This window comes from Mya arenaria, chromosome 2, assembly GCF_026914265.1.
Source record: "Mya arenaria isolate MELC-2E11 chromosome 2, ASM2691426v1".
NCBI lineage: Eukaryota > Metazoa > Mollusca > Bivalvia > Myida > Myidae > Mya > Mya arenaria.
This window is the reverse complement of record NC_069123.1, coordinates 109,706-123,623: the sequence shown is the minus strand read 5'-3', so window position 1 is coordinate 123,623 and position 13,918 is coordinate 109,706. Positions and strand designations below refer to the sequence as shown.

At 33.7% G+C, this 13,918-nt stretch overlaps 1 protein-coding gene across 16 annotated transcripts in view; it reads right to left on the bottom strand.

The window, feature by feature from the left end:
• LOC128225212 (uncharacterized) overlaps positions 1-13,918 on the bottom strand; it is a 63,398-nt gene that overhangs the window by 7,763 nt on the left and 41,717 nt on the right. For all 16 annotated transcript variants that reach the window (XR_008259622.1, XM_052935292.1, XM_052935286.1 and 13 more), the window contains 5 exons: positions 13,031-13,157; positions 8,605-8,686; positions 6,907-7,277; positions 4,737-4,880; positions 3,497-3,690 (listed from right to left, as the gene is read on the bottom strand). Coding sequence is in view for 15 of the 16 variants with exons in the window: in XM_052935292.1 (XP_052791252.1) it covers positions 3,497-3,690; positions 4,737-4,880; positions 6,907-7,277; positions 8,605-8,686; positions 13,031-13,157 (918 nt within the window). In the remaining variant the exon portion in view is untranslated. The remainder of the gene's footprint in view (positions 1-3,496; positions 3,691-4,736; positions 4,881-6,906; positions 7,278-8,604; positions 8,687-13,030; positions 13,158-13,918) is intronic.

The window sequence follows — 13,918 nt, the reverse complement described above, 5'->3', positions numbered from 1 at the left end:
TTGAATAACTAGAGAAGTGCATTTTTTTTTAAGGAAGCAATAAAAAGCAACTTAATCTTACACATAATCAAAGTGGATTATGATTGTCAAGATATGTGAGGCCATTTTTCTTGGATATACAACCTCAACTGTAACTGAAAATGATAATAAACTGTTGAGCTCGTGTGCGTCTTATCCATGATTCTCAAGGCATAAACATTGTATATCAAAAGACAGCAAGATATGAAAGCATAAAACGAATGTATATTGAGAACATATGAATGTGTATGGCATGAAGACATTATAAACATGAAACAAGAGCACCGTTGAGTATATGCCAACGCTCTAGTCTGTTTCTGTTTTCTTTCAGTTGAACAAGGGGCATAACTCAACAATTATTACATCGTCGGATTTGGCTAGGAAAATCTTGTAGTCATGATTAATTAATGAGGCAGTTTCACTGGTTCCGCAGAGTACCAGATGCTTTACGGTTGAAAAATATTCTAGCGATTGCCGGAGTTGAACTGGGTCCGCCTTCTCAGTACAGTAATATTTGACAGTCTTCAGGACCATACGGCCACAAAGGCTACTGACACTGTACAGTTATTGAACAATATTTGAGTGTAACATGAGAATTCATTGGAAAAAGGGTTGTTTCTCCTGCCTCATGCATATTCATTTAAACAAGATTTTGTCAGTCAACTGTGCCAGGAAGTGCAACAGAAGAAAGTACCAAGGCTGCCGACAATGCAATTGTTAGAGCCAGAGCTACAGGCCTTTCTCTTGCACATATCATCTCTTGGAACATGTTTCATTAAAATATCTTGAACAATTTTGATTTATGGCCAGAACTTTTGTTTTTGCACACCAACCCCAACAACAGCAAGAACAAGGCTATGACAATTCCTTGACTATTTCATTTGAATATCAATTACTATTTTGTTTGAATATCAAACAAGATTATAAATAATAACATCAATGGTTAGCACTTTGGTAATATTGATATGAGCACTATACGCTAGATCAACAATGAAAACACTGTGTTAACTCTACTTCTTGTTGGGTACTTAAATTTATTCACTTCAAACCCAAAATAATGAAAACCTAATAACATTGTAAATGCATTTTGGCTCTAAATTAGTGGTTTATAAGCTCTCTTAATAGCTGGTTCTCTAAATAGCTGGTTATTTTTGCTCTTCTTAAATGCGGATTCATTTGGCTCTCTAAATAGCTAAATCATTTTGCTCTCTAAGTAGGTTGTTCTTTAAATTGCTGGTTAATTTTGCTATTTAAATAGCTGGTTTATTTGACTCTCTAAATAACTAGCTTATTTGGCTCTCTAAATAACTGGTTTCTTTGACTCTCTTAATAGCTGGTTTATCTGACTCTCTTTTAATAGCTGGTTATTTTGCTTTCTAAATAGCTGGTTTATTTGGCTCTCTAAATAGTTGGTTTATTTGGCACTCTTATATATAACAGGCTGGTTCATTCATATTACATTTGCATGTTAGGTCAGGCGGGTCTACATGTACATTACTAGAAACATTTCAAAATCAGGAAAGTAGGAAAGCTCATCAGTCGCTAAAACCCTGGCCCAAATATCAAACCAAAAAGTTATTTCTCAACCTCAACTCATTTAAACAAATTACAACTATTAAAGCGAAAATGTAAAACTCTCGTAGATTATCAGATTAAGGTGTGATATTTAACCCTTAGGCTGCTGATGGCGATTTTAAAGGCTTTGCAAACAGCTTGGAACCAGACCAGACACCGAGTAACTCGGCGCCTGGTCAGGTTCCAAGCTGTTTGCCACTCAGTCAATATATCCCAAAAGTTTTAAGTAAATTGAAAGAAATTTAGAATAAAACAGACGACATTTTTGAGCAGACGACAATTTACCCAGCATGCAAAGGGTTAAATAAGGTCATTAATTATGTATGAAATAATTGAGTAGACTTTATTTTGAGCAATTGCCAAAGTACATTTTCTTGCTCTACATTTTCTTTTCTTTATAATATTGACAAAACTAACTTAACATAAACTATTACTAAGAGTAAAAACATCAATATTCTAAATCATACTAAAGCTGACTAGTGGTTTAATGAGTTGAAATTGAGAAATGACTGAATATTTTGTGGTATTCAGGTAGGGACATCTTTTGTAAAAATAAACAAAGCAGAATATGAGTATATTGTACAGGGCCATCTTTTCAACATGCTTATGACTAATTACTGTTACGTTAAGGATCTCTGCTGAATATTATGTCAGTAATACATATTGAATTAAAAATTTTGCTGGCAAAATCAAATAACTGACAAATACAATGATTACTTTTGAACTAGTACTTTACTACACAGAAATATTGATTTGAAAAAGTAATTGTACCATATGATCATTGATTAGATGGAGCCTCTATGAATTTCCCTCTCATTCAAAGTCTAAACAGGAATCACATGATTATATATATAACATTTCAGGTCTTAACACACACAACTGAACAGTTCACATGAGATGACTAGAGGTTTCAGATTATTCATTACATAACAGTCAGGACAGTCATTAACTGAGTAAAATATGATCCACTTTCAGGCATTCAATGGTGTAAAATACAAATGTATGATCCACGATTACTCATAGAATGGTTAGACATACAGTTTTGTTAGTGAAAATCTAAAAAAAATTGTAGGGTTTCTTAAGGAACTAGGATTACCATGTTCCCTACGATCATTGATAGAATGGACCCTATATTTGGAAGACAAGAGAAAAATGTAGTCAGAGTATCGAGGCAACAGTCGAACCATTCTGAGTTTTGGGGTGGTATTAAATGAGCCACTTAAATCAGTATAATGGTCATACATCCAGTGGTTTAAATTAGCACGAGCCCGCATAACTTTTTTGATACACTTTTTTAAGAATTTGGGCTTTTTCTTTCAGATTAATTTCAGTGACTGTACATCACTGACTTCATTCACAGTATAATATGTCCCATTATTTATAACATGTTATCCACTTGTATACATTGTTCTTAGAAATACGAGACCTTTATTAAATACCAACTGTGGCGTGGATCATACTTTGAGGGCCTGAACACAGCAGGAGATAGTTCATTAAGAGACATATATATGATCTGAGATTCTGATAACCTAACATAATTGAACATGCATATACTGAAGTTGTATGTATTTGGTGGATTTCGGGAAATATGACTGGCATTATGACTGGAAGATACAATTCATCCGTGACACTGTGCTGATTACGCCAATTTCTTTTTGTTTGTATTAAATTCCTTTTTTTTTTTTACATAAAGTGACAATAATCCTATGGATTTTTGTCAAACTCATTTCCTATTCCATGATGCTAAACATTTTACCCTTGTAGAAATGGCAACCCTGTTTAGCTCACAGAGCAAAGCTTTCTTGTAAAATGAATAAAGAATTAATACTTTAAACAAATGCCATTCTACTTTCAGACCAAGTCCACTTTATCATCTTGAAAAATAGCAGCCTTATAACTGTACCTATCTGAAAGGCTTCTCTGAACAGGTGCTTTTGTCTGGGCAGGGGAAGTCACTCCCACATGACTATTTGAATTAACTCCCTTAATTCCTTCTTCATCCTCCCCAATGGTTGTTTCTACCAAGGATGGCTCCAGTTCAGTGTGAGAGGCCAGTTTGGATTGTAGCAAGTAAATATATGTTTTTAATCTGGCAATCTGGAAAGAAGAAAATAAAACAGATGAAACAATACTGATTTTTAACAAGAGCTACGATGTAGTGTGAAAGGCAACCTTCATCAGATTATTTTGGTTGACAATAGTTAAAATCAGAGTAATGGGCTTTGCTAACCATGAGCGTATTTTTCTCTAGCAATATGTGTATCAAGTTTCATTTGAATATATTTTGAACATTTTTTTAGGTGAAGACAAGGCTAAACAATGGCAACGCAAAGGCTATGACAATAGACATAAACATTTGTTCTTTCAAAACAGTTGAGCAAATAATAAGTGCAGCCATTTGTATAAAGCTTGTTTAGTCTTTGGTTTTGTTAAAGATGGCCAACATGTTTTTGATTGGTCAAGATTTATCTGAAAAATTAATATCAAGCAATAAAATCATCTAAATTAGCAAACAAGTCTAAAGGTTACCTGTGGACAGCTTATCCAAGTTTCGATATAAGGGAAACAAGAGATGAAGTTAAGCCAACATTTTGTCTTACATTAATGCCGATGATCAAACTCAACTACTGACACAATGAGAATTGTCATGGCAAGCTTTTACTTTTCATTGTTTTTTTACAAATACAGAAAAGTTACAAATGTGAAATGTGATATGTGTGATAGTGAGTGCTATTTTAAAATTTCATATCATCCAAATGTGAGTTTGGTTTGTGGGTTTTTCTCCAGGTTCTATGGTTTCCCCCCACAATACAACACCACATGCTTGAGTAACATTGTGCCAAAAAGAGGATTTAATATAATGTTGTTATAGCTAATGAAATAAATATGTTTAAACTAAATTTAACTTAAAAGTGAGATAGGGTAGTTTTCCTTTTTTTTAACAAAGTTGTGCAATCCATTATCAGACTGGCTAACCTACACCCCAGGTATAATTTCTCATAAGTTTGGTTAGTGGTCACCAAGCAGGACAAGTGGGTTTTCTCCGGCTTCCCCCACAACACGAGACCACACAATCGCAGAACATCATGCCAGCGAGAGTGACTTAAAATTAGTATGAGTTATCACAACGTTTAAACTAATACCTCAGAAGAGAGATAGGTTTCCTTCTCCACAAAGTAATGAATTGCGCTGGCCTTGGAACCCTTCTCCGGTGGGAACTGTCGATGCTCCTGCAGATCTAACTCTACCAGATTTAGCCGTTCTTGTAAACCAGCTAGCTGGCCTTGCTGTAAAATGATAAAGGATGATATAATTGTATAATTTCCATATGGATGGGGACTTGGGAACTAAAAAGGTTTTTTTAACTGCTGACAATTGACAATCCTTTCAAATAGCCAGGGGAATTTGAGATTCATGCCCAAGCAGGGTTAAGGGGTTTAGACTGCTTTTGGAATTGTTTCTAAATTCGTTTATAATTGGGTTCTGTCAAGGCAGTTGGATTGTTGATGAAGGGGTCCTGTCAAATGATGAAGGTCCTGTCAACATGTGCTGCTTGTGCCATAAGTGACAGTATTTTACTAACGTGTAATCAATATTTGCAGTAACTACCGTAAATAAAGTTTATTTGAAAAAAACCCCAAGAACATCCAAACTTCAATATCTCAGTAGACATTTTGTCAAAAAAGAATTGACAGTCTGAAATATTATTTCCAACAAAATAATTATTTTCAAGCTGTATAGTGTATAGTTTTGCTTGACAAGGGAGATCACTGCTACAGAAAACATCCGTAACAATGAGAGATTATCCAGAAGTCGGTCAGCGGTGTCAAGGTAAACATTCAACTAACAATTTTTTTAACCAAAAAGTGCAATGATTTCATCACCAGTAGGGCTATCTTGAAGGATTTTTTTGTAGTCAGTTTTTCGGGTCAGTTTTTCATTACCATGGCCAATCTGGCTATCGTTAATGATGCAAGCTGATCTTGAAATGTCCAAGCAAAAAGCATTCTTTACAACTGTACAAAACTCTGATGTTAACAGCTCTAACTCCAGATGTCAGGAATAATCCTGAACTTAAAAACCTATTACTTTAGATGTCCCTGAAGATATAGCTCTGTCATGGATCATATTCATAGTAAAGCAATTTTCATGGCAATATCACACAAATCATCTTAGATATTTCGTCACAAGGCAAGCTTTACTCATTATCAGACATATACAGTAGCAATCTTTGAGGTTTTGAATCTTGAGACTGACAATTATATTCAAGCCATTAAAACTAGTGAATAGGCATAGTATTTGTCCTGTATGTGCCATTAACAAGTTACATCACTCTGCTAATAGGTTGACAGCCCCCACTTATTTCTTTTTCTCATAAATGTGAAGTATGCTAAGCGGCTCATAAGTGAACCTTATGGCATTGCGGTCAGTACCCTCACATGCTTTTTATTACCGTATATGTCCTCTATAAGCTTCTACCATGGTGGAATTTGGTAGATTACATACAACTATAATTGTAAAGATTACTATTTTTCTAGGGCCATATTCAATAACCATCTTAGATTTAAATGAATTTCAAGCCTAGAAACCAAGTGTTTTGATTGGACAATAAAAATAGCCGGCCAATAGACTAAATGGAATCACTGAGGCATGTATAAAGGCTGAGTGTTTTGATTGGACAGTAAAATAAACAGGCCAATTGACTAAATGAAATCAGAGAGGCATGTCATATAAAGTATAAGAACTACCTTGAATATGGCCCCTGGTTAATATGTGACAAGGCACTTTGGTCTTTAATTGTTATAATGGTCTTTCTGTTGTTACATACTCAAGCCCAATATTGGGACCTTTAGTTTGAAATAAACATTGAAATCTTGTTATTCCCATGGAATGTCTATTAGGGCATGTACGGTACATTTCTGAGGTCTGCTGCACTTACACATGCATGGGGGATTGAGTTTCCATATCTACATGTATTTAGAGCCATGTAACATTAACTTAACTTTGTGTTTATTGAATGACTCAAATGATAAAGAAAAATAGTGGAAGATGCAGATCCTGATATTTTCTCTTAGCTGATCAAGGGTGCGTAACTTCACAAAAAGCCTAGCCAGAGATATGCACTTACTCATTAAGTGTTTGTTTTCATCATCAAAAATTATGTGACCTGAGTTTTGCGTACTAATCTTGAATTTCATAAGCACATCTGGCATCATTTTTTTTTCTGAAAAAACAACAACACCAAAACAATAATAAAAAAAAACAACACTACAGTATCTAAACACTATATTGCTTACTAACACATTGCCTTACCATATTTAGTCTAGTATAAGAAGCTGGAAGCAGGGGTCTCTGAAACTTCTTCTGTGACCCACAAGCCCCTGGTAAGGGCGGGGCAGACAAACTTGCTGCCACAAAATTCAAAGTATCAATCCATTCTTGACACTCCTTTGTGTTTGAGGTTTGAAATAAATACTCGGCCCAGTCCGCAGTCTGTAGACGAAACACGTGCTGTTTTTTACTATAGTCAGATGCCTTGGAGGCTAAACAATGATGGATGCGAATGGCGTTGTGAGATCCGAGTGTGGGCGACTTCTTTAGGGCTTGTTCGTCCTTGTACAAGTAGAGGATCATGTCACGTAACACAACAAAGAACATCTTCCAGCCTCTTTTGCCCACCGCAGCTGAAATGGTGATAAAGTTTAAAGTGATACTCTTATTCAAAATCGATACATACACATGAATTACAAACATAAATTTTGAGTGATAAACCTTGTACTACATGCTCAATAATGCATTTATACTAAGCAAAATATTAATTACTGTTAACAAGATTGTAACTGTGTATTTAATAGCAAAAAACACAAAAATATTAAATGATTGGTGAGTGCTAAAAGATTTACTGTGATCTACTATCGTCTCATAAGGTAGAAATACCATGTTTTCTGCACCTGTCTTTCAAATTAAACTCAGTATTATTTATAAGGACCATTGTTTTCCACATTTGTTCATCCTATTTAGTATATAAAAACAATTGTATTAAATGTGTTAAATCTTATTTGGGAGTAAGAGTGCATCATTAAATGTCATATTTCCTCAATTTTAATACATGATGACAGACCATTCACTTTGTGTATGAGGGATTCAGGCCCTTACCAAAGTTAAAGGGCAGAGACCCCAGTTTTTAATGACTACTGTAATAAATACTTTTTAACGGTATTTAAATCCATTTCAAGGTACATTCTACTATTTTCCATGAATATGTACAGCAAAATTCAAACTTGAAACGAAAAAACCCCGAAACAAGACTATACAGCAATCTGAAATAATTATTGAAAGCTCTAGTTCCTTGACTCTATCATTCCTAATACTATGCAATAATGATTGCACAATCATCATTCTCAATCAATTTGGAATTAATTACATTTGTATTGACTCATATTGTTCTAAAAGCATGAATCTGTTTGATCATAAACAATGGTTGTTGTTTGTTTTCATTAACAACAATCGACTTAGCTATTGAATTGAGTGGATCAGGAAAAAGTAGGGCTGCAATAATATATCAATAAATACCGATATTCATTTAGACGATCTGGTATAAAAGTAGAATTTCAAATCGATATATCACACAATGTTTTTTATAAAGAAGATTTTTCTGTTAATTGCAGATATCTGAATTAAATTCCTTTTAAGATGATAAAAAAATTGCTTTCGCGAAAGTAAACAATAACAATAACAGAGTAACTGATTCGGGCAAAAATTGCTATTGCATGGGTTGTTATGAATGTACAGAGGTGTTTTGAAAGCAGATATGACCAGAATGTTGATGTAACAAAATATTTATATATGCTGCCTGTCTTCGGTACTCCTGGGACCTTCTCTCAGCTCAGCGTGCTAGCACGAATGCTGATAAAGTTGACAAAATATTAATCTTTCTCAAAAAGAATATGGACAAGATTTAACAGATAAACACTAAATTGTGATATTTCGTGAAAATCATGATAAATATACTCTTTCTTCCATCCGGGTCCACACAGCATTTTCTCATGATGTAGCCCCTCTTGTATTCTGTAGTGTGCTCAGGATCTGGAACCTGAAATAGAACATTGTTCATATAAGTGATTTTTTTTGTGTGCAATTTACTGCCTTCTAAAGGCTGTTTCCCCTTGCGAAAGAATGTCAATTCCCCCCCCCCCATCAACCAAAAATAAATAAATCCCAATTTGATAAATACAGTTTAAAAAAAAATAATGATGATGACTAAAAGGCAATGAATTTCTTGAAAATAAACAGAAACTTGACAAAACTAGATCTTTCACAGCATAATGTATGCCATATTTGTCATTATATTTGTTATTTTGTTCACATTTTGTATTTTTCCCGATCTCGACCTTTTTAGGTTAGGTTTAGATCTAGGTTGAATTTTTGGCTACTTGAGGCTTGTCCCTGTGTTTGCCATTATAAAAGGTACATTCTCTGTTTTGGCAGTTCATCATTTTGTTTGCTATTAGAATGAACAAACAAATAACAAGTTGAAACTGGCATATCAATCATGTTTTATTATCCAAGCACCTGTGACCATCATTACAAACATTCTCAAGTCTGAGTTCAGATTCAAGTGGTTAAACTGCAAATCTTCACATCATTGTAACTTTCCTTCCAGTTGAGTTTTATGATGAAATATACTGAATTCCATTTCTTTTCAAAACTGTACACTTATTTACATTATGTTTTTTTGTAAAAGAACAGCATAAAGATGCTTCTTTGTAATCTAATGAAAGTACTTTTCTGAATCTGAGTCTCGACTTGGACTTGATACTGTTCATTAGTGTTGGGAATCGGTTGCAATTTTACTATCGATGATCGGTTCCACTCAAGTAACCGATTATCGATAGTACAATCGGTTTTTAAAATACTAGATAGTACCTGAGTTGTAGTTTTATTCATGTACAGTATTAAACCCTTAATCATTATATGCATATACCTTATGTCTATGATTGAAGTTATTAAGTGTTGTTGTATAAAAAATAGTTAATTTTCTTGCTCATTGTGGCTTTCATCAGCCATTTTGTTAATGATAACACCTGAACACTTACTAATATTTTTTTCATTTTTTTTTCCGATAATCGATTATAACTAAATACTATTGATTGTCGCCGATTTCAGGCCCAACCCTATCGATTTTTTGATTATAATCGATCATCGGAACATCACTACTGTTCATAATCATTGGTCCCTGGCCCCAACATCCCAAATATGCTCAAGTCAAATCTCAGTCGTGATCTCCATCTCCAATCCATTTACCACAGATAAACATAGTATGCTTGTTTGTTTTCGCTCTTTTTAAAAACAACTTCTCGTAGAATGAATTGATAATAATTCTAGAGTAGAAAATGTACTGTAGTATTTTTGATCTTTGGAATCTTGTACTGTAGTATTTTTGATCTTTGGAATCTTGACCAAAGCTTTAAATCAACTGTTACATATTCTGTGAGAGAATGCACTTTCCAAAAGTATGAAATTTAAATATATACAATTTTGAGTAACCTTTGACATTTGTTATAAACCAAAGTGAGATTGAGATTTGACATTAAGCATTTTTGTGACTTTGAGGCCCTGGTGGTGAAACCTGTCACATGATTTACAACTTTGTTTGAAAAAATGTTCATGCCATCCATAAATAAACATTTAGAAGTTGACATTTTTCAGTGAGATGTTGACAAACTCTATCACAAGTATGAATTTCATTCATAGGCTTAAATCTGCAAATAGGTTGCTTAACTATAAGTCTTGGATATCAGAACCAAAGAACAAGAGTTCAAAACTTGTTCCCAATGGATATTTCTCCTTTTCTCTATTTTTCTTAATAATATTTTTCAAATTAATTATACTTCAAACCATCTTGACAATATTTTTTTTTCAAAATATTTAAAAAATAATTTATATTAAACTTTGATTATTAAAAACCAGTAGCAAATGAGCCTGCTGTTTTGAACTGGATATGCAAAAATGGTGCATTACAGGTTTGGACAAATGTAGCAATTACACTGGGTATTTCTTCCTAGTAATATGAATATAAAAAAGAGAATCATGGAGCCAATGCAAAGACTTGCATGTTTTTTTTCAGGTTGTAACTCAACAATTATTAAAGCCAGAGTAATGGGCCTTGGATTACCTGTGCATTACATGTGGATTACATGTGTATTTACTGTTTAGTCTCTTGCAAACTATATACCAAATTTTATTTGAATATATCAAGTGGTTATTGAGTTTAAGAATACAACCTACATTTTCAGCCAATGGAATTACAGATAGGCAACCTAATCATTAAGAATTTAAACTTTCACGCGTGTTTAAAAAACTACTGCCACTCATCCACACTCCCAGCGTTAGATTTTGCCTTGACAATGTGTCAGCCAATAAGGTTGTAAGTCAGTATTCTACGCTCACTCTGCCCATTCTTAATCATTAAAAATTCACTTCATGTCATCTAACTATTACATAGCCAAGGTTAAAGGTGTTTTTCTTCACAATATCTCAACTGAAATCTTCTTAAAAAAAAAACACGACAAGCTAAAAAAAATCTTTGCAAGGAAATGTGTGATATAACCATATACATAAAGCTAGTCTAGGTACGAGAAAGTCAGCTTGGAAAGATATTAACATTCTTCCCATAGTCTCATTTTATACCAAATTACCTCATTTTTCTACTCTGACATATAGAAATAAAACGAATGACATAATTACCCCCATATTTATCAATGTACGGTCATGAGTGGAATAATTACCATTTATTTACACAGAAAAAATATGGGTCTCTGTGAAAGTGTCTTATTAAAGGATAGCATATCAGGTCTGTAACAATATTTATTAAGTTGTTATTTTAAGGAAATGTCGTGGAGAAATTAGTGTGAAAACAAAAGAGCACAATGTTCATACTGTGGTTACAAAATAACATTTGTGGCATATACACTGCTGTCAAGAGCATGGTCTACTGTAAATGACATATCGATGGCCTCACTTCCAAATGTCGAAGCTACAAAGTCCCATGTTTTGAGTAGCATAGTTTTTAGCATGTAATCTTGTTTATTGGATCACACATTTATTTTACAAAATACTTAGTTACAATTTTTGTAATTACAAATCTGAAAGTTTGGCATTTGTGCTTCTCTGTGAGATGTCCAATCATTGCTCGACATTTTGATCATATGATACAAAACCATTTCCTCATTTGACTATTTACTTGGCATTATGCAGAAAGATGCGGCTAGCCTTTATAATTTTAGTGATGAAAACATTCCAAACAGAATATATGCAGCTGTGAAGTCAGGCCATTGATATAGTGATGTAATTTGATTTTCACTAGGTTTCCATCACAGCTAAATGTTCCATATAGGTTGAAGAAAAAAATGTAATAATTATTACAGGTAAATATCCCTACTATAGTTATACTTTCCTCATGCTTTATTTGAAATATTGTATTATTAACTTGAAATTGTTAAATCTGTACTTAAATATTTTTTTTGGATATTTTTCATTCGGAACACATTGGTCATTTTCCATCAAAAACCAACCTCGGATGTATGCCCGTACAACAGTAGAAGTAGTTTGTAAAATTTTAAACAATTATTAATTAACTGTAGTGTTTTACGTGTTTTGTGTATAATTATTTAAGTTTAAAATGATTGCCAATGAAGTGTAGTATTGCATAAAGATTCCCATAAATAAAGCAATTAAGTTTAAATCCTAAATTGAAATCACTGCGCCATCTTCTTGCAGCTGTGTAGATAAACTTAAAACTGTCCATTTACAGTGTGTGTATACCACGTGATGAATTGCGTCATAAATGCTACGTCGGAAGGCAATATTTTGCATCAAAAGAAGACTTTAAACAAAGATAACTTCACTATTTCTTCACTATATTAAATGAAACATAGCGCAGTCTACGCCGCTTACGGAGCCCCGCTTTTGGTCTTTTACCAGAGTTTTATTGAGAGTTAAGTTTCTTAAAACACTTTGACAAATCTTTTCTCAATACGGCTGTCTGACGAAGCACTGTCAAAACAATATTTTGGAAACAGGTTTGTCGAAGTGTTTGATGAAACTAATCACCTAATCAAAATTTGGTAATAATACGAAGGCGGGGCTCTTTGAAGTGGAATAGACTGCCCTTTGTTTTATAAAAAATGGTGTAGGAAAAGAAAAGTTATCTTTGATTTAAGTCTTTATTTCACGCAAAATGTTGCCATCCGATGTAGCACGTGGTATACACACACTGATATATGTCAGAGGTTGTCTTGGATGGAAAATGGCAGACAAAGTCTGAATGGATATTTGTATGAACATTGACTATGAAATATCACATAATTATGTTTTACTGCTTGTATACGCATGGGCTTATTGTCTTATGCATTTGAAATAAACCCTTTATACTTACATCTAGAAATGGGTTTCTCCCTACAACAGGAGGTAGGTGAGGCAGGCTTGGGGTGGGGCCGGATTGGGTGAGGCTTTTAGAGTCACTTCCTCCACCTGTCTGGTCTGTATCCTGGAATTCCTCATCTCTAAAATGTAATTTTGTTAGTTGAAAAGTCTTATCTATAATACATCCATACCGTTGCATGGTAATTAAGATATGGTATGGATTTAAAATCTATAATTTGCTTCTAACAGTAAGCCTCCTTATAATTCTTTCATCAAATCTTCCATTCCGACACAGCAGATCATCTAAATTTAGCAAGCGTTTGGTTTACATAAATTTTTGAGAAATAATCATTTCATGAACTTTAAAGCTGCACTCTCACAGATTGAACGTTTTGACAACTTTTGTATATTTTGTCCCAGAATAAGCCATTTTTTGCGAAAATCCATGAAAACCAGTTATAAAAGACTACTGACAAAAATTAGATTGCAGATTTTTACCCTTAAGTTCAAAAATTGATGTTTTATGCATTTTTCTTAAACTGTTAGTAATGGTTTAAGCCATAAAACATTACTTTTGAACGGAAATATGAAAATCTACCATCTGATGTTTTTGTCAGCAATCTTATATCATTGGTTTGCAGATATATATGCAAACATTTGCTCTTCCCAAGACAAAAAGTTATAAAAATGGTCAATCTGTGAGAGTGCAGCTTTAAAGCTCATGAAATTGGCCATAAACAAATTACAAGAAAAGAACCCAGCAATCTACAGAAATAACATTGTTCTGTCTGGCAGCATTTGCAAAGTCTTAAGACATTCAAAATCTTGCCAAGGTTTACACCACTAGGAGCGGTCTTACATAGGAAAGAAAGATCCCTTCCCATAGAATACCCATGCTGCT